General features: G+C 40.7%; 1 protein-coding gene across 2 annotated transcripts in view; it reads left to right on the top strand.

The window, feature by feature from the left end:
- LOC137260957 (condensin-2 complex subunit D3-L-like) overlaps nt 1-6,489 on the top strand; it is a 38,022-nt gene extending 31,533 nt beyond the window's left edge. The window contains exons 41-46 of one of the 2 annotated variants that reach the window (XM_067798531.1): nt 10-82; nt 1,146-1,163; nt 3,068-3,178; nt 3,905-3,983; nt 4,261-4,297; nt 5,261-6,486. In XM_067798531.1, the coding sequence (XP_067654632.1) occupies nt 10-82; nt 1,146-1,163; nt 3,068-3,178; nt 3,905-3,983; nt 4,261-4,297; nt 5,261-5,407 (465 nt within the window). In that variant the 3' untranslated portion in view covers nt 5,408-6,486. Of the gene's footprint in view, nt 1-9; nt 83-1,145; nt 1,164-3,067; nt 3,179-3,904; nt 3,984-4,260; nt 4,298-5,260 lie in introns of both variants that reach the window. The other variant, XM_067798532.1, reaches the window with a different exon arrangement.
- Nucleotides 6,490-22,258: the final 15,769 nt, after the last annotated feature.

Here is a 22,258-nt window from a genome sequence, read left to right as displayed (position 1 = left end):
ATTTTGCAGAACAACAGCGAGAATGTACGGACACCACCACGGCGTACAAGGAACACATGTCGTGCCATCAGTACTCCCAGTGGTAAGTGTCCAACATTGAGCAGAGCATGTAGGAGCAGCATTGTACAGATGACACACAAGCATGGATAAGTCTGTAACAGCTCTTGTAGGATGTAGGCTAAAAGGGACGGCCACATGGTTGCCAGAAAATGTACAGTAGGAGAATGTGGACTGGGGCTGGAAGAATATACACATGGAGTAGGAGGATATAAACCAGTAGAAGGATGTGGACTGGGGTTGGAAGGATATGAAGCAGTAGAAGGATGTGGACTGGGGTTGGAAGGATATAAAGCAGTAGAAGGATGTGGACTGGGGTTGGAAGGATATGAAGCAGTAGAAGGATGTGGACTGGGGTTGGAAGGATATGAAGCAGTAGAAGGATGTGGACTGGGGTTGGAAGGATATGAAGCAGTAGAAGGATGTGGACTGGGGTTGGAGGGATATGAAGCAGTAGAAGGATGTGGACTGGGTTTGGTAGGATATGAAGCAGTAGAAGGATGTGGACTGGGGTTGGAAGGATATGAATCAGTAGAAGGATGTGGACTGGGGTTGGAGGGACATGAATCAGTAGAAGGATGTGGACTGGGGTTGGAAGGATATGAATCAGTAGAAGGATGTGGACTGGGGTTGGGAGGATATGAATCAGTAGAAGGATGTGGACTGGGGTTGGAAGGATATGAAGCAGTAGAAGGATATGGACTGGGGTTGGAAGGATATGAAGCAGTAGAAATAGGTGGACTGGGGTTGGAAGGATATGAAACAGTAGAAGGATGTGGACTGGGGTTGGAAGGGTATAGACATGAGGTACAAGGATATGAACCAGAAGAAGGATGTGGACTGAGGTTGGAAAGATACAGACAACCAGTAGAAAGATAAGGACAGGGGGAGAAGGATATGAAAAAAAAAGTAGAAATATGTGGTCTGGGATAGAAGTATATGAAAATACACACACACACACACACACACACACACACACACACATATTTTTCCTTTGGCTAAAAGCTGCATTTACTCAATCACACTGGACATAGCATGATTCTGCTGTGTATGTGACAAGAGTATCTGTATAGTTGTTATGTTTACAGCTCACTTGGCTCAAACAGGTAGGCCCACAGGTGTCTCTGTCCCCATTGCATCCTAGTGCTGCTTGCTTTCTTCAAAGTGCCTTTTGCTTCATAGTGCATCCTTGTACTGTAGACTTACTTGACTGCTATTGCTTCCTGCTGCTTCTTGCTTGCTTCCTGTCACATCTTGTTGCTTAGTGCTTTGGGTGCTATTGTACAAAACAGTTTTAGAACTAAGCTGATCATCAGCGCTTTGGTGGTGTGTTAGCCCAGTGGTTAAATCATTTGCTCATCACACTGATGACACAGGTTCGATTCCCACATGGGTACAATGCATGAAGCCCATTTGTGGTGTCCCCCACCATGATATTGCTGGAAAATTGATAAAAGCAGCGTAAAACCTAACTCTTTCTCTCACTCATGAGCCCCATACCTTAACACAGACTTACGATTGTCTTACTCAAGTTGTTTTGTACAAGGGCACCCTGTTCTTCCCTTATTTACTTTCAGTGAGTATTGTATCTAATGTTATGTCTGACAGGTTATGATATGTAGGGACATTGTTTAGTTTGCATCTCCTAGCACTCATCCCAAACTTCAGTGTGCCAAGGTTTGTGCATTGTCTTTTTGTGAGTTCAGATTCCAGCACATTCATTAAAATGATCTATATCTTCAAAGTGATAAGAACTATTGCATAGTTTCACTTTACTCAGAATCTAACCAAACAATAGCAGTAATGAATAGAGTGCATGCTCAATGCATGATAGTCACGATATGGCTCAAATACTGCCGAAGTGACTTTAAATTTTAACTCACTCATTTAATGCATGACTTGCCATGATATTGCTGGAATATTGCTGAAAGCGGCATAAAAGTGTATGCAGTCACTCACTGACTTAATGCATGAAACCATCAATACAGTGACCATCAGGTCAGATTGCTCTCTAGTTCTCAGCTCTCAAGGAATCATACAATCCATACTACCTGCAAGTCTCGTCCTACCGGGTACCCACTGACTGGGTGAACAGAAGCATGTTGTCAGATTGAGTGATGAGACTGCAATATGCAGCTATGACTACACTTGCCCATCTGGGTTATAATTGGTCTTCAGTAACCCATGCTTGTCGTAAGAGGCAACTAACGGGATCAGGTGGTCAGATTTGCAGACTTGGTTGACACATGTCATCGTATCTCAGTTGCATAGATCGATGCCCAGTTGATCAGTGGATTTTCTGGACCAGACTCAGTTACTTACAAATCACCGCCTTGTAGCTGGAATATTGCTGAGCGTGACATAGAACTCACTCACTCACTCTCTATCAATGACTACCAGTGATAAGAACAGCATCCAGTGCTTGCTAGTTAGTGCCAGTGAGAACTGCTAGATGTTTTCTAGTTGTTGTAAACTATATATTGTTCCATGTTCCTGTATGTGACCTGTGAAGATACTAAACAGAATAGGTCTTCAGCAACCCATGCTTACCACAACAGGTGACTATGTTGTTAGAGACGACTAATGGGATCGGGTGGTCGGGCTTGCTGACTTCATTGACACGTCATTGGTTCCTCATTGCGCAGATCGATGTTCATGCTTTTTGATACCGGATTGTCTGGTAAAGATTCGATTCTTTACAGACTGCCACCATATAGCTGGAATATTGCTGAGTGCAGCATAAAACTAAACTCACTCACTATAACCCCTCCCTAAATCATGTACTCACTATGTCCCCAAAGTAGATCTGTGGTATAACCTTTCAAGCTTAAAGACAAATTTGAGTGTCTTCTGTTTTATAAAAACTATCAACATTTGCAAGGCCAAGGCCATAGCATTTGACGTTGTTGTCTTTGGATGTGTGTAGCCCAATTCTCTTTATTTTTTTTCTTTGTGTGGATGTGGGTGTTTGCTTTTCATACTGTATACTGTATTTCTGCTTTGACTTCAGATGTCCTTAGCAACATCACGTTCGCTGGGGAGCAGAACATCACACTGATACCTCCATCCCCGATCCCAACTGCGGTCCCTGTTCGTGTGTATCCTGATATATCAGAGGATGGTGAGTACTGCTCATGCTTATGACACAGTGTAATGAACAAAACTGAGAGTATTCAGAGTAAAATTTTGTATCAGGATTGAAAAGTTCATTAAAGTTACATGATTACACACTTTTATTGACTTAATCGTTTAGGAAAGACTCCAGGTTCAATCGACTATGTGAGTAATAAAATTTCCTTTCACTTCATTCCTCTATCACTTTCCTACAGGCAGGATTGTAACCCCCAAACTGACCAAGTATCAGTCCTTAACAGGATTGTCTTAAAAGACTTGCATCAAATGCATGAGGAGTGGTAGGATAGCTTAGTGGTTAAAGTGTTCATTAGTCACACCATACACCCAGGTTCTATTCCCTGTATGGGTACGATGTGTGAAGACCATTGCTGTTGTTCCCTGCTGTGATATTGCTGGAAGCTTGCAAAAACTGCATAAAAACAATACTCCCTCACTCTCTCACTCAACAGTCGGATTCATGACAAGCCTTGTCTTTATTCCCATAGTCCATAGTATGGTGACCTAGCTTCTTTTGTTGGCAATGTGTAATCCATTTTTGTGGTTTTGTTTCATTGTTTTAATGTAAATGAGTGAGAGACTAGTTCTTTAACTGTCCTTTGTTGACAGATATTGTAGTCTAAAAGGTATTGTATTGTTTGGTGATGATATGACTTAAATTACTGACGTGTGTTTAAATTTTATTCCATTCACATAATAATGATATGTGTTTCAGCAACCTCAGGCTCTCCAGTGCGTCGAGGTCGCAGCAAGCCTCGAGATGACATTGTCTATATGTTCTCTCCAGACAAACCGTGAGTACAGTTCTGTTACTCAAGCCACCTCTAATGTGACCAGATGCTGGTGACTCAGGCTTATGCTGTTGATCACTGGTTTGTCTAGTCCAGATTTGAATATTTACAGATCCTGGACATATAGTTAAAATATTGCTGAGTGCGGTATAAAACTAAACTCACTCACTTGCTGTTTCTGACTCAACCATATAGGCTCTCAGTACCCATATTTTCCCTTTCTGTCACCTGAACTTGAAAGTACAAACTCCTTATTTATGTTACGTTCTCCTCTTTACAGAGCGCCCCGAGTAAAACCTTGGAACATTAAACCATCAGTGAGTATACCAAACAACACAAATGTCATAAACAATGATTGGTATACAATAAATGTCAGTGGTCAGATGTAAGGACACCATATCACTATAACATCAGCAGCTGTATCAGGGTGGTCATCCTTGCTGCAGTTGGTCAGTGGGGTAACCTGTGGTTAAAGTGTTCGCTTATCACATCAAAGACCCGGGTTTGGTTCCCCACATGGGTACAATCTGTGAAGTCCATATCTGGTGCCTCGTGCCATGACTTTGTTGGAATATGGCTAAAAGTGGCGTAAATCCAAAACTTACTTACTCACCAATTGCTTGAAACAGTGCTCATGATATCAGTCACTGGACTGTTAGGTCGATGCTTGGTTTTTCAGATGCCACCATCAAACTGAAATATTGTCAAGAAAAGGGTGCACTTACATGTGCAAAGATATATTCCTCATTTGAAACAACATGCATTTTTTTAGTTAGATAATACCTGTTTAAAAATCTCTCACACTGAAAGGAAAGTGCAATATATGTGAAGCCATCATGATGCTTTGATTTTCTCAGCTAAACAGACCTGAGTTACCTCCTTAGATTCAAATGGTGCCAATTTAGACTGGTCAGTGGTCACCTTACTAAAGATCTCCATAGTGCTAGGTATTGCTGAGAGTGGCTTTAAACAATTAACCTACGAAACACTAGCAATAGCAACTCTTTCTCTGTATCTTGACCCATGAAGATGCGGGTTAGAATTAATCTCCAGCAACCCTTATTTGCGAGAGCTGACAAATCGGATCGGGTGATTCAGGTCAGTGACTTCGTTGACACATCATCATATCCCATTTGTGTTGATTGATGCTCATGTTGTTGATCACTAGATTGTCTACAGCAGACTCCATTATTTACAGACTGTAGCCATATAGCTGGAATATTGCTGAGTTCTGCATTAAGCAACACCTTCTATGTATGTTATATATTGTCATGTTGCAGTCTTCCGCAGCTGCAGTCGGGGCTGGCGATGCTGACCCTCCAGTGGACGGTGAAGAGGAGATTGCCGAGGTGTCTGTTAGTACCCGATCTCGCAGTCAGAGGGCGGTTACAACAGCAACACGCAGAAGTTCTCGAAGCAAGAGATAATAGAAACTAACATTAAACAACTATACAGTACCTGATGACAGATTTGGCTCATATAGGAACAATGCCTTAGATTGTCTCTGCTCTAATGTATGATAAATGCAACACAGCGTGGAGTTGCAGTTGAATTGTTAGACTTTACAGAAGTATGTGCTGCAGTGATTGGTTGAAAAAAGCGGGGCAAATTTTGTGGAATTTTCTCTCATCGTATGATTAGAATACCCGTTTCCCAACCATCGTCAGCCCTTATTGGTCAGTTAAACTGTCATGTACACCTGTGATGAAACATCCTTGGATCATTGTTTAGGGGTAGTTCTTGTTATTTCACAAGTGGGCTTTGTTATTTCCGGGTTATGATGGGTCACTCCATGAGTGTGAAGCGTTGTTAAGAACAATAGGATGTGATGTCATTCTGTAATCATGAGGGCTGTGGGGTTCGCTTAGTTTCGCTCATTTTGTGAAAGACCTGGTTCAGTTCCCCACATGGGTACAATGTGTGAGGCAAAGTTTCTGGTGTTCCCACCATGATATTGCTGGAATATTGCTAAAAGGGGCATAAAACTAAACGCACGCACTCACTCACTATAATCATGATATAAATTAAGATTCTATTCATTTAGTTAACATCAGTTTAGAACCCACACTTGCCAATGTTTCAAAACCTTGGTTTAGTAACTTTGGTTTAACTCGTAACATTGCGTGTGATTTTCCATGAAGGGGTAAGCGTTTTTGAGTGTATGATATTGATCTCTCCTCCTAATCATGTAATCAAAGGTCCGCACTCACACATTCACTTACTCAGTGTTATGGCAGTCGTAGATGGATAGCATTACAATATTCATTATATATCTCATTTTACAAGACATGTCACACAATATCATCCACATAGACATAGAACCTACAATGTTCAAACATTTGTTTCACTAACCTTGTCATGAAGCTAACCAGATTAGAAAAGAAGCAATCTCTAGTTTCACAGTTTCACCATTTCTTATCCTTTATCATCACTTTATTCCTTTCTGTTTCACAAGTCACTTTTCTCCAAATCAGTTTTTGACATTAAAACACTTCTGACCCCTTAAGAATGTTTAGTTTTTGATTTCGTGGGATGAGAACAGATTAGATATTCTTTTGCTTATTATCATTTTTTTTTAAAAGGTTAGCAGAAAGAAAAATGTAACCATTCACAGCTTGGAGTACTGGTTTATAAAGAGCTCAAAGAGAAATACAGTTCATTGTTGTGGTAGCTCATACAGCTCTGACTAAAATGTGCATCAAATGGCCTTGACCAAATAAGATGCCGTAATATGTGTCGGTGCGTCTACCTTATGAATATAGTTTACTGTGTATAGAAGTTGAAGAAATGTTCAAATTGCTCATGCGAGACTCGGATTCGATTCCTCACTGTGTGAAGCCCATTTTAAGGGTCAGTCAATATTGCTGAAAAAAGCGAAAAGCGATATTTCCTGTTCAGATTACCAAGCATGTATCATTTGACTTGTTAAATGTTCAGGCCACAGTTTGTGAGGTTTTGTAAGTCATTACTAAATTTTTTTTTAAATCAGCTATTGTAAAAGATGATTATTCATTTGGATTTTTTTTGTCTTCCATTATTGAATTTTTAGATCAGACAATCTGTCAACCAGTTCTGATATGTATAAGCACCTTGATGTGAAGGTTGACTGTTTTAACATTTCAAATAAGTCGTCCCAGTACTTACTCAAGTGTTAAGTTCCATATAAGTTTATATATGGTAGAGGTATTGTGGATTTGACGGCAGAACACGTTAGATAATCCGGCCTGTTTTGCAATACAACACTGTCAGTACTTGTTTCCTGATCTTTTTTGTTTCCTTGACCTAGTCGAGTGTTTTACCCGTCAAGGTCCAGGGTAGAACAGGCCTTCAACAATCCATGCTTGCCATGAAATGCGACTATGCTTGTAATAGGCGACTAACGGGATTGAAAAGTCAATCACAATGACGTCACGAGTCCACAAGCGGCACCGTGGACAAACGACCATGTCACAAGCTCAATAACGGGTATATTCACCATCGGCAATGAGAACAGCAGTGCATCGACGACGCATAGAGCTTATCAAACGTCCAAGGAAGCCTCGTAGGATGTCACGTCAGATTCTCGCAAGTTCTGTTACAAGGTCAAGGACGTTATCTGGCGGATGAGGAAGACGGCGCAGACGTCGATCCATCTCGTCCCAAACATGCTCTATCAGGGTGAGATCCGGTGAATTTGCAGGCCAAGGCAGTAAGTCAACGTTGTAGTGTTGCAAGAAATCCATAGCCACCCTTGCCGTATGAGGGAGAGCATTGTCCTGTTGGAATGTTCCCAGGGCCATGACGTCGCAGAAAAGTAATTGCCACAGGTCGACGAATCTGATCCCTGTAGCCAGCACCAGCTAAGTTGCCCTGAACAATCACCAAAAGAGTTCTCAACCGTGTTATTATTCCACCCCAAACATCACGGAGCCAGCACCAAGGCGACTCCTCTCCAAGACACAGGCCTGTGCATAACGTTCTCCCACGCGTCTATAGTCAAGTTGACGTTCATCACTGTGGGAAATGTTAAACCTGGCTTCAGTAAAAACACTTCTCCACCAATACATGGGTCTGCGGGCATAATTTCGGCACCACATTCCGCGAGCTTGTCGATGACGTTGTGTCAGGATAGGTCGTATGGCGGGACGTCGTGGCCTGATCCCAAGATGACGTAAACGTTGTCGAACTGTGTTGAGGTGGATACGGCGAAGTCCTGGGATGATCCGGGCAGTCATCACTGCAGTCTGAAACCTGTGGCAGAGATGGGTCACCCTTTTCCATCTGTCCTGTCCTGGCGTTGTTACACGTAGACGTCCAGAACGAGGCCGATCAATGACGTCATTTGTGTTCTGGTAGCGTCTCACCGGTGCAGAAACGGTGCTTCAGTGGCAGTGCAAATGTTCAACCAGTTGTCGAGACATAGCCCACGGACCATCCCAATGGCTTCATTACGTTGTGCAGACGTTAGCCTTGGCATTCTATACGTTTAATAGCCTCTGTTCATGGGCTTCTTCCAAACTATGTTCTGAACTTGCATACATATACTACCCATCACAAGTTTAGAATCACTGGGATACATGTAGCGACTTAGCAAAATATTCCATTCTGTTTAAAGGTACTGTTTAACAGTGTTTGTACATGAACTGGTGTATTGTAAAACAAACTCGTAACGTTGGAAAGACTTGTAATGAGTACAGTGAATGATGAAACTCAATTAAAATTGGCGAATTCTTCACAAGACTTTACACCAAAACGAAGTTGTTCACATGCAAACTATTTGCACATCGTTTTCAACAAAATGCTGCATGATGCTCGTGCAATTTATCTGCATAAGGCTTGCAGTTGCTTCCCACAAGATGGTGGACAAATCAGTTTCGATGTAACCATACATATGTTCATAACGTAGTGAGTGCTTTAAGTGAGTCTAAACTTTTGATTTGTAGTATATGTCCCAGGAAACTTGACTACAATTGTCAAAACCTTTGCAAAAACTTATTTACGACATCTTCGTATGGTTCAAGAAATACTAGTGTCCTACTAGTTATCTTAAAGGAACTTCATCAGTTGACGCATGCGGCACGAGAAGATACAATCCCATCTTTAGGTACAAGTATAGCATATAAGTACGGGGATATGACAGTCTAAGTAAACTTCGTCTCAGTGTATTTCGTTGCACTCCACCACTGAGTCTAACAAAACCTAGTAGAAGGTCGCATCAGGTAGCCTTTGAGCAACCGATGACAGTCCAATCAAATGCGAGATGGTTAAATAGATTTAACCAATCAGACAACGGACAAGTCATCAGACAACTACTTAGGGATCGGAGGGACTTTCTAAATATTCAGGTCACCGACACAGATCTCTCCACAAACAAAAATCAGCATATAACACAGTTATTTGACCTGCAGTATATACGCTTTGGGGTTTCTGTTGACATGGTTACCATTAGCTAATATTTCCGCAAGATAACATCCTTGAATAATGTCAAAACACTATTATCAGCGACTGTTTACGCACCGTTGTCATGGCTGTACGTACGCCGTGTGCATCACCCGGAAGCGATCGTACGCTAAATACCATTCGGATACGTTCGGGAGACGTGCGCGTAGAATCTCAACCATTTTACTCCATGGAGCCTTAAACAATGTTAACTGTTGTTAGGAGCCTAGACTGTAATAGTCTATGATGATTTTCAAAGTGAAATTAAGATTGCGAATTCTCATACTTTTACCTTGCCAATTGAACATTAAAATCTCAGAATTTCATTCATCTCAGAACAAAAGTTTAACAAGCGATCATATATTAAAATCGCTATGATTGGTGTGGATTACAAGGGAGTGAGCGCAGTAGTTGGAACAGTGAAACAAATGCACGTGCGGTCCATGATGAACATTAACTTCGACCCACCCTACTTGCCTCTGTGTTTCATGTGTATACCCTCCGTAATAATTACTAATAACACCGATTCGAAACTATAATCATTTGTTATACAACTTGTATTTTAAACTGGATAAAATTCTGAGATTTAAATGTTCAGTTGGCAAGGTAAAAGTATGAGGATTCGCAATATTAATTTCATGGTATTGGTTTCATGCTTTTGTTTAAGTAAAATTCATCTGTACGTTTGCACTGCAAACCACAGGGGCTTGTATCGTTTTGAAACGGCGTTCGAAATACATATAGATGTATAGATCCTTTTATATAGTACTAGGGTAGGGTCTATACATCTATAGGGGTGGTGGGGTAGCCTAATGGTTCGCTCTTCACGCCGAAGACCCGGGTTCGATTCCCCACATGGGTACAATATGTGAGGCCCATTTTCTGGTGTCCCCCGCCGTACTATTGCTGGAATGTTGCTAAAAGCGGCGTAAAACCAAACTCACTCACTCACTATACATCTATATGTCTTTTGAACGCCGTTTCAAAGCGATACAAGCCCCTGTGCTGCAAACATAACTCATAACTGGTGCTCCTCCTGTATGGAGCCTTAAACAGTATGTTACCTGTTGTGCTCCACTCGTGTGGAATCAAACGCTATTTCTGCCCCCTGTGAAGGTCCCGGGGTAGAATAGGCCTTCAGCAAACCATGCTTGCCACAAAAGGCGATTGTGCTTGTCGTAAGAGGCGACTGACGGGAACGGGTGGTCAGGCTCGCTGACCTGGTTGACACGTCATAGGTTCCCAATTGCGCAGGTCGATTTTCCTCATGTTATTGATCACTGGATTGTCTGGTCCAGGTTCGATTATTTTCTCTCCGCCACCATATAGCTGGAGTACCGCTGAGTGCGGCGTAAATCTAAATTCACTCACCAGCGCCCTTTGCTTCCCTTGTACAGGAAAAAAGTACTAGTTTTGACGGCGATGATTTCACACGGGCTAGTGAAGCGTGCCTATAATGACTGTTAAAGCCTGCTGATATGAATGAGAATGGCCCAATTTCAAGTACAACTGCATCACCTCGTATAACGACAGTGATGCAATTCATTTTTCAGGGTAAACATATGACGATTCTTGGTATTTAAGAAATATCTGTTGAGCTAATGGACGTAGAGACGTAAAAATCAGTGCTCATTGTATGTCAATGCTTTTTGCGGACTTGTTCAAAGTGCACTCAAGGTTTTTATGTTTGAATCTCTAAAAATATAATAACCCCACAGAAGTCAGTTGTTTTGAATATGCACGTCAAGAATGATGTAACGGAGTTCATATGTACTTGTTAACGTATCAGAAACGAGAGACTTGTAAAACAACAAACCCAAACCAAATCGATATTTCCTCCTAACATTACGACCCAAGATCAAAACATCTTCTACCTAACTGTGTTGTCTGAGTAGACGTTTAAAGTTATTTGCATTTTGGCACTGATACCTCTCCATACACTATCAACTGGACGTTGATGTTAATGTCATTATTGAACCAATGAATGAATCGTGTACGTGAGTGAATGTGTATGGTTTTACGCCGGTTTTAGCAATATTACGGCGGGGGACACCAGAAACTGGTTTCTTACATTGTACCCAACGAGGGATGTCGTACCCGTGTCTTCGGAAAGACGAGCGGCGGTTTTAAGCACTTGACTCCTCCTCTCTCTCTCTCTAGAGAAACTATACGATGAGGGAGATAACTCTCAGTCGAGGGGTTTGACCCATACATCCGCTGTGTCTCGCCGTCTTATCATGTGCAGTTGAATGAATAGCCTTGCGTTCTCTTGTATTAAAGCAGAGCTTACAGGGATCCCATGGTACCGTCTCGTGATCGTCAAAGATTACCCTTTCAAATTGAAGCTGGCATTTCTGTTCCTAAGTAAACACCATATCAGGCATGTCGTAGTCTATAACCTCCACAAAAATTGACATTTCCTGGTTTGGTCGCCATGATCTCGTCAATATGATTTTACGCGTCAGCCAGACTTCATTTGTCCGGAATCACATACCACGCAGTAATTTCAGAATCATTATGGGTTTTATTTGGATTCGATTTCTGAGTTACATGTTTTAATAAGTTATTCCGACAAGTTTCATTCTATTTGTTAAGACTTTATTCGTCACGTCAGAAACCCTGGTTTGAGTCACCATAAGCGAAATCGTTTCCAAATTTTGCTAGCCAGTCGGACTAACTACGCCTGAAAGTTACTAGCCCATCAAATAATTCACTTGCCCAAAATCTGATTTCAGAAACTAAGCAAAGGGCAACAGAAAGTTAAAGTGCTGTCATTTATCAGGCCATAATCTTGCATGATTTAAGTCATTATGTCTTAACAAAGCATTTGGCGCGAGTGAAATATTTTATTAAAAATCATGAAATTCACCTAGCCAGTCGGACTAGTGACTTGGAGATTTACTGACCCGTGTTGATGTTAACTAGCAACAGGCTAACGTGCTAGTGACTATTTCGCGCACTGCCCATAGGTTTGAAATGGGCTTTGTAATATTTCTTTACAGTGTCACCATATTGCACTCGATGCTCATGCTGTTGCTCACTGGATTGTCTGGTCCAAGCTAGATTATATACAGATCGCTGCCATGTAGATTGAATGCTAGTTAAACAACAATTAACCAATCATTTCCTGAATAGGAATAGGATCCGGCGCATAGAAAAAAAGAGAAATTTGTATAAAGTCTTTGAATGTCATTTAGAAGTGTAAATACATAAGAATGAAGATTTTATGGATATCAACTTCTTTATGAGAGAACACAACGTTTCGGACTTAATGCTTACTCCTTCATCAGGTGATTGAGAAAGGGATACAGAGGTGTATTTATATGTACAGGTAAAACAATAACAAAGTAATAAGTGGAATGAGTTAACGAAAGCTAGTATAAACAAGCACTGATAGGAAGCCGATAGTTAAGATAACAATGATGGAAGCCAACGGTAATGCATTACAGTTGATTGGATATGTTTACATAACATGATTGGGGATAAGGATGGAAGCCAATGGTGATACATTACGCATGATAGGATGATGTACATAACACACGATGGGGGGTGAGCATGTTTACATGAGGGTTGGTGATGTACAAACACAAGTATGTACTCGGGTAGATAGGCTATACATGAATTACATAGATAGAATGTACACAGGTAGATGAGATTAATTTATCAATAAGTCCCAGGCACTTGGTAGATACACTCCTTGGTCGCGGTTGATGGCTGGTTTCTGTCTCCGGATCTCGATGGCCTCTTGCAGTTTCCTTTGGCGCCAGTTGTTGTTGTTGGTAGATAGTATCCTAGTGTCCTCCCATCGAATTGAGTGTTCAGGGTTCTTGAGAATATGTTCAGAGATGGCCGATTTCTGGTCGAGTTTCCTGACTGAGGTCTGATGTTCCTTCATTCTGGTGTTGATTGGTCTCAGCGTTTCTCCAATGTATAGGTCGCCACAGTTGCAAGGGATCTGGTAGATGCATCCTCTCGGGTTAGGGTGGATGCATCCTCTCGGGTTAGGGTGTTCACAGCTGGGTCCTTTACCGTTGGCTTTTAGGTAGGTCTTGATGGTCTTGTCACTGGAGAAGGTGACATCGATGCTGGCTTTGGTCTTGATGAGGCGTGATATTTGATGACTGATGGGGCCAAAGTAGGGTATGGTTACTCTGATGGGTGATGGAGAAGGTTTGGGGCGGGGTTCTCGGTCCTTAAGGGTCTTGTTGATGGTGGCTGTGACGAGCTGGGGAGGGTACCCGTTGAGTGTGGTGAATGTCTTTCTGAGGTGGTCCAGTTCATTGTTTAGGGCATCGGGGTGGCAGAGGGCTTTGGCACGTCTGGTAAGGGTGGCGATGATAGCTTGCTTGATCTGAGGGTGGTGGCAGGAGTTGTAGTGGATGTACTGGTCGGTGTGCGTCGGCTTGCAGTATACTGAGGTTCTAAGTCCATCGTCTGTGGTGTGGAGGGATACATCAAGGAAGGGCAGGTGTTGGTTGGTCTCAGTCTCCATGGTGAACTTGATTCTTGGATGTTGGTCGTTGAGGTGGTTGAGGAGCTCATTGGGGTCGTTGTCATAGGCGATGGTGGTGAAGGTGTCGTCGACTTTGCGGTACCAACAGAGGGGCTGGAACGGAGCTGTGGAGAGGGCTGCTACCTCGAAGGAGGTCATGAAGATTTCTGTAATGAGAGGAGAAAGAGGTGAGCCCATGGGGAGACCGTGGATCTGCTTGTATATCTTACCATTGAATGTGAAGTAGGAGGTGTCAAAGCAGCTGCGGGCGAGGTTGATGATGCTGTCTATGGTGAGCTGGGTGTCCAAGTCATCTATCCGGTTGGCTAACTTGCTGCGAAGGATGTCCAGGGCTTCTTCTAGTGGGATGTTGGTGAAGAGGTCCACGACGTCGTAGCTGACCATGGTGCCTGTGGGGTTGGATTCTTTCAGCTGGTTGACAAAGGATGAAGAGTCGCTGATGTAGGACTTGCCATCTTTGCCAAGTGGAGCGAGGAGACGTGTGAGGAACTGGGCGGTGTTGTAGAAAACTGAACCTCTTGAGCAGACTAGGATCCGGGCTTTGGGCGGGTTCTTGTGGATCTTGATGGTGGCTCTTCCGTATGGGGCTTGGGAGTTGATAGGGTTCAGCTGGTTGAAGATGATGTCGTTGGCTTCCATCATTGTTATCTTAACTATCGGCTTCCTATCAGTGCTTGTTTATACTAGCTTTCGTTAACTCATTCCACTTATTACTTTGTTATTGTTTTACCTGTACATATAAATACACCTCTGTATCCCTTTCTCAATCACCTGATGAAGGAGTAAGCATTAACTCCGAAACGTTGTGTTCTCTCATAAAGAAGTTGATATCCATAAAATCTTCATTCTTAGAAATTTGTATACATTTTGACCAGATATGCCACTCCAACGAGGTCACTCATACCAAAGTCTACTGTCTGGCTGGCTGGTTGGTGGTTGGTTGTTTAAGGCCGCACTCAGCAATATTGTAGGTATATGGTGGCGGTCTGTAAATATTCATGTCTGGACCAGACGATCCAGTGATCAACAACATGATCACCGCTCTACGTAACTGGGATACGGTGGCTCTAAACTAGCCTGATTCCGTTAGTCGCTTCTTACGACAAGCCTGGGCTGCTGAAGACCCGGAACTTCAAGGATCGTATCTGAGACGGTACTCGTTCAAGATTTGCAATCTTCACGATTAAAGTAATTGAACGGAACCGCTGTTTTATATGACATTGTGTCATCCTAGTCCTACTAATATGATGACAGATGTGTCAAGGGTCTTTGTCTTGATAAAACACCCTGGATCACAGAAGATGATATTTGTCAAGACATACATGTACATCGTTCGCTCCCGAAAGATTTGGTGCTTGATAACTTTTAGGTTCTATATCTATGTCTTTCAAATGTTCCTGCTTGATGTCAAATGTTCACATTTCTGCCAAATGTATATCTTTCAATTCAAGGATTAATTAGAGAATTTCTTTCAGTTTTGATACTGTAATCGACTCGGGAATTGTAGAGTATTATTAGGTTAGTTAAGACGAAGCACACTCGTGAAGGTCCCGCGGTAGAATAAACCTTCAGCAATCCATGCTTGCCATAAAAGGCGATTATGCTTGTCATAAGAGGCGACTAACGGGATCGGGTGGTCAGGCTCGCTGACTTGGTTTGCACAAGTCATCGATTCCCAATTGCGAAGATCGATATTCATGCTGATGATCACTGGATTGTCTGGTCCAGACTTGATTATTTACAGACCGCCGCCATGTAACTGGAATTTTGCTGAGTGCGGCATAAACTACATTCACTCACTAAGACGAAGCAGCTTTTGCAAAAGGTGATACTGTTACGACGCCTTCCAGATCAAAGTCACTCCAGTCATGTTTTTTGTCATTTTGTAAGGAAAAGACATTCTCGTCGTATTTGTATGGAATGTTAGGAATGCGTACGACCATTGAATTATGGGTGAGTGACTGAGTTTGATTTTATGCCTTATGTAGCAATATTCCATCAATATCACTGCAGGGGACACCAGAAATGGGCTTCACACACTGTGCCCATGTGGGAAATCGATCGTGGGCCTTCGGCTTGACGAGCGGACGCTTTAACCAATAGGCTACCTCACCACCCCTGTTGGAGATAAAGATGATCCAGGTGTCGGGCGATGCAAATCGCCATGCAGGGTTACATCCCTTATTCGTACCGGGAACCTTTAATCTCTGGTTTGTATTTCAAGATTTTCTACGATAATGTTTCTATATCTGACAGCTAGATAGTCATGTACCACCTCGAGCATTACTATCGCATCCCACTGATCAGCCGGGATGGAACTCGAAGACTGTTAAAATAAGAAATGTCGAACGAAAGAGTGACTGACTCAGAGTGGTTCCACGCCGGTTTTTAGCCATATTCCAGCAATATTACGGAGCGATAGTGAGTGAGTGAGTTTAGTTTTACGCCGCACTCAGCAATATTCCAGCCATATGGCGGCGGTCTGTAAATAATCGAGTCTGGACCACACAATCCAGTGATCAACAACATGAGCATCGATCTGCGCAATTGGGAACCGATGACATATTTCAACCAAGTCAGCGAGTCTGACCACCCGATCCCATTAGTTGCCTCTTACGACAAGCACGGTCACCTTTTATGGCAAGCATGGGTTGCTGAAGGCCTGTTCTATTCCGGGACCTTCACGGGTCTCACGGAGAGGGACTCCAGAAATGAGCTTCACACATTGTACCCATGTGGGGAATAGAACAAGGGTCTCCAGCGTGACGAGCGAACTCCTTTACCACTAGGCTATCCCAAAGAAACTAGGAAGTTGAAGAAGTGAATGTTTGAGTGAGTTTAGTTTTACGCCGCTTTAAGCAATGTTGCAGCAACATCACGGCGGGGGACACCAGAAATGGGCTTCACACATTGTACCCATGTGGGGAATGGAACCCTGGTCTTTGGCATGGCGGCGTTAACCACAATTCTACCTCACCACAACTATCAATTTATACTCTAAGGATTTAGGTTTTATGTTGTGAAACTTAATTTTAGAAAAAGGATTGAATTTGAACTGAAGAAGTAGACGGAGAACTAATGACCCAGTCTAAAGTGCCGTGCAGAGTTGCACCAATTGGTTCGTCAAAATACTAGGGTCGTGGGGTCGAATACCTGTTCACTCCGGTTATGTTTCAGTTCACAACTGGGAGCCTGTAGAATTCAACAACAGGCGTCCACCGCGGGTCCGAAAGATCGATAAACTAAGTCCCGGTTTACCATCCAACCCCCTTACTATATAAAGTATATAAAGTAAGTCCCAGTTTACTATCCAACCCCCTTACTACATAAAGTATATAAAGTAAGTCCCAGTTTACCATCCAACCCCCTTACTATATAAAGTATATAAAGTAAGTCCCAGTTTACCATCCAACCCCCTTACTACATAAAGTATATAAAGTAAGTCCCAGTTTACTATCCAACCCCCTTACTACATAAAGTATATAAACTAAGTCCCAGTTTACTATCCAACCCCCTTACTATATAAAGTATATAAAGTAAGTCCCAGTTTACTATCCAACCCCCTTACTATATAAAGTATATAAACTAAGTCCCAGTTTACTATCCAACCCCCTTACTATATAAAGTATATAAAGTAAGTCCCAGTTTACTATCCAACCCCCTTACTATATAAAGTATATAAAGTAAGTCCCAGTTTACTATCCAACCCCCTTACTATATAAAGTATATAAAGTAAGTCCCAGTTTACTATCCAACCCCCTTACTATATAAAGTATATAAAGTAAGTCCCAGTTTACTATCCAACCCCCTTACTACATAAAGTATATAAAGTAAGTCCCAGTTTACTATTCAACCCCCTTACTATATAAAGTATACAAAGTAAGTCCCAGTTTACTATCCAACCCCCTTACTATATAAAGTATATAAAGTAAGTCCCAGTTTACTATCCAACCCCCTTACTATATAAAGTATATAAAGTAAGTCCCAGTTTACTATCCAACCCCCTTACTACATAAAGTATATAAAGTAAGTCCCAGTTTACCATCCAACCCCCTTACTATATAAAGTATATAAAGTAAGTCCCAGTTTACCATCCAACCCCCTTACTATATAAAGTATATAAAGTAAGTCCCAGTTTACTATCCAACCCCCTTACTATATAAAGTATATAAAGTAAGTCCCAGTTTACCATCCAACCCCCTTACTACATAAAGTATATAAAGTAAGTCCCGGTTTACTATCCAACCCCCTTACTACATAAAGTATATAAAGTAAGTCCCAGTTTACTATCCAACCCCCTTACTACATAAAGTATATAAAGTAAGTCCCAGTTTACTATCCAACCCCCTTACTACATAAAGTATATAAAGTAAGTCCCAGTCTACTATCCAACCCCCTTACTATATAAAGTATATAAAGTAAGTCCCAGTTTACTATCCAACCCCCTTACTATATAAAGTATATAAAGTAAGTCCCAGTTTACTATCCAACCCCCTTACTATATAAAGTATATAAAGTAAGTCCCAGTTTACTATCCAACCCCCTTACTATATAAAGTATATAAAGTAAGTCCCAGTTTACTATCCAACCCCCTTACTATATAAAGTATATAAAGTAAGTCCCAGTTTACTATCCAACCCCCTTACTATATAAAGTATATAAAGTAAGTCCCAGTTTACTATCCAACCCCCTTACTATATAAAGTATATAAAGTAAGTCCCAGTTTACTATCCAACCCCCTTACTACATAAAGTATATAAAGTAAGTCCCAGTTTACCATCCAACCCCCTTACTACATAAAGTATATAAAGTAAGTCCCAGTTTACTATCCAACCCCCTTACTATATAAAGTATATAAAGTAAGTCCCAGTTTACTATCCAACCCCCTTACTATATAAAGTATATAAAGTAAGTCCCGGTTTACCATCCAACCCCCTTACTATATAAAGTATATAAAGTAAGTCCCAGTTTACTATCCAACCCCCTTACTATATAAAGTATATAAAGTAAGTCCCGGTTTACCATCCAACCCCCTTACTATATAAAGTATATAAAGTAAGTCCCAGTTTACCATCCAACCCCCTTACTATATAAAGTATATAAAGTAAGTCCCAGTTTACTATCCAACCCCCTTACTATATAAAGTACATAAAGTAAGTCCCAGTTTACTATCCAACCCCCTTACTATATAAAGTATATAAAGTAAGTCCCGGTTTACTATCCAACCCCCTTACTACATAAAGTATATAAAGTAAGTCCCGGTTTACCATCCAACCCCCTTACTATATAAAGTATATAAAGTAAGTCCCAGTTTACCATCCAACCCCCTTACTATATAAAGTATATAAAGTAAGTCCCAGTTTACTATCCAACCCCCTTACTATATAAAGTATATAAAGTAAGTCCCAGTTTACCATCCAACCCCTTACTATATAAAGTATATAAAGTAAGTCCCGGTTTACCATCCAACCCCTTTACTATATAAAGTATATAAAGTAAGTCCCAGTTTACCATCCAACCCCCTTACTATATAAAGTATATAAAGTAAGTCCCAGTTTACTATCCAACCCCCTTACTATATAAAGTATATAAAGTAAGTCCCAGTTTACCATCCAACCCCCTTACTATATAAAGTATATAAAGTAAGTCCCAGTTTACCATCCAACCCCCTTACTATATAAAGTATATAAAGTAAGTCCCAGTTTACTATCCAACCCCCTTACTATATAAAGTATATAAAGTAAGTCCCAGTTTACTATCCAACCCCCTTGCTTTATAAAGTATATAAAGTAAGTCCCAGTTTACTATCCAACCCCCTTGCTATATAAAGTATATAAAGTAAGTCCCAGTTTACTATCCAACCCCCTTACTATATAAAGTATATAAACTAAGTCCCAGTTTACTATCCAACCCCCTTACTATATAAAGTATATAAAGTAAGTCCCAGTTTACCATCCAACCCCCTTACTATATAAAGTATATAAAGTAAGTCCCAGTTTACCATCCAACCCCCTTACTATATAAAGTATATAAAGTAAGTCCCAGTTTACCATCCAACCCCCTTACTATATAAAGTATATAAAGTAAGTCCCAGTTTACCATCTAACCCCCTTACTATATAAAGTATATAAAGTAAGTCCCGGTTTACTATCCAACCCCCTTACTATATAAAGTATATAAAGTAAGTCCCAGTTTACTATCCAACCCCCTTACTATATAAAGTATATAAAGTAAGTCCCAGTTTACTATCCAACCCCCTTACTATATAAAGTATATAAAGTAAGTCCCGGTTTACTATCCAACCCCCTTACTATATAAAGTATATAAAGTAAGTCCCAGTTTACCATCCAACCCCCTTACTATATAAAGTATATAAAGTAAGTCCCAGTTTACTATCCAACCCCCTTACTATATAAAGTATATAAAGTAAGTCCTAGTTTACTATCCAACCCCCTTACTATATAAAGTATATAAAGTAAGTCCCGGTTTACCATTTAACCCCCTTACTATATAAAGTATGTAAAGTAAGTCCCAGTTTACTATCCAACCCCCTTACTATATAAAGTATATAAAGTAAGTCCCAGTTTACCATCCAACCCCCTTACTATATAAAGTATATAAAGTAAGTCCCAGTTTACTATCCAACCCCCTTACTATATAAAGTATATAAAGTAAGTCCTAGTTTACTATCCAACCCCCTTACTATATAAAGTATATAAAGTAAGTCCCGGTTTACCATCTAACCCCCTTACTATATAAAGTATATAAAGTAAGTCCCGGTTTACTATCCAACCCCCTTACTATATAAAGTATATAAAGTAAGTCCCAGTTTACCATCTAACCCCCTTACTATATAAAGTATATAAAGTAAGTCCCGGTTTACTATCCAACCCCCTTACTATATAAAGTATATAAAGTAAGTCCCAGTTTACTATCCAACCCCCTTACTATATAAAGTATATAAAGTAAGTCCCAGTTTACCATCCAACCCCCTTACTATATAAAGTATATAAAGTAAGTCCCAGTTTACCATCCAACCCCCTTACTACATAAAGTACATAAAGTAAGTCCCAGTTTACTATCCAACCCCCTTACTATATAAAGTATATAAAGTAAGTCCCAGTTTACTATCCAACCCCCTTACTATATAAAGTATATAAAGTAAGTCCCAGTTTACCATCCAACCCCCTTACTATATAAAGTATATAAAGTAAGTCCCGGTTTACTATCCAACCCCCTTACTATATAAAGTATATAAAGTAAGTCCCAGTTTACCATCCAACCCCCTTACTATATAAAGTATATAAAGTAAGTCCCGGTTTACTATCCAACCCCCTTACTACATAAAGTATATAAAGTAAGTCCCGGTTTACCATCCAACCCCCTTACTACATAAAGTATATAAAGTAAGTCCCAGTTTACTATCCAACCCCCTTACTATATAAAGTATATAAAGTAAGTCCTAGTTTACCATCCAACCCCCTTACTACATAAAGTATATAAAGTAAGTCCCAGTTTACTATCCAACCCCCTTACTATATAAAGTATATAAAGTAAGTCCCGGTTTACTATCCAACCCCCTTACTACATAAAGTATATAAAGTAAGTCCCAGTTTACTATCCAACCCCCTTACTATATAAAGTATATAAAGTAAGTCCCGGTTTACTATCCAACCCCCTTACTATATAAAGTATATAAAGTAAGTCCCGGTTTACTATCCAACCCCCTTACTATATAAAGTATATAAAGTAAGTCCCAGTTTACTATCCAACCCCCTTACTATATAAAGTATATAAAGTAAGTCCCAGTTTACCATCCAACCCCCTTACTATATAAAGTATATAAAGTAAGTCCCAGTTTACCATCTAACCCTCTTACTATATAAAGTATATAAAGTAAGTCCCGGTTTACCATCCAACCCCCTTACTATATAAAGTATATAAAGTAAGTCCCGGTTTACTATCCAACCCCCTTACTATATAAAGTATATAAAGTAAGTCCCGGTTTACTATCCAACCCCCTTACTATATAAAGTATATAAAGTAAGTCCCGGTTTACTATCCAACCCCCTTACTATATAAAGTATATAAAGTAAGTCCTAGTTTACTATCCAACCCCCTTACTATATAAAGTATATAAAGTAAGTCCCGGTTTACTATCCAACCCCCTTACTATATATACTTTATATATAGTATATATATATATATACCGGGACTTAGTTTATCGATTTTACGAACCCGCGATGGGCGCCTGTGAATTCAACGTCAGATCTACATCCCTCGGGGCTTTACTCCAAGAAATAGGGCGGTGAGGTAGCCTTATGGTTTAAGCGTTCACTCTGCACGC

This window comes from Haliotis asinina, chromosome 14 (assembly GCF_037392515.1).
Source record: "Haliotis asinina isolate JCU_RB_2024 chromosome 14, JCU_Hal_asi_v2, whole genome shotgun sequence".
Taxonomy (NCBI): Eukaryota; Metazoa; Mollusca; class Gastropoda; order Lepetellida; family Haliotidae; genus Haliotis; species Haliotis asinina.
The sequence above is the reverse complement of the archived record's forward strand: the minus strand, read 5'-3'. Positions and strand labels throughout refer to the sequence as shown.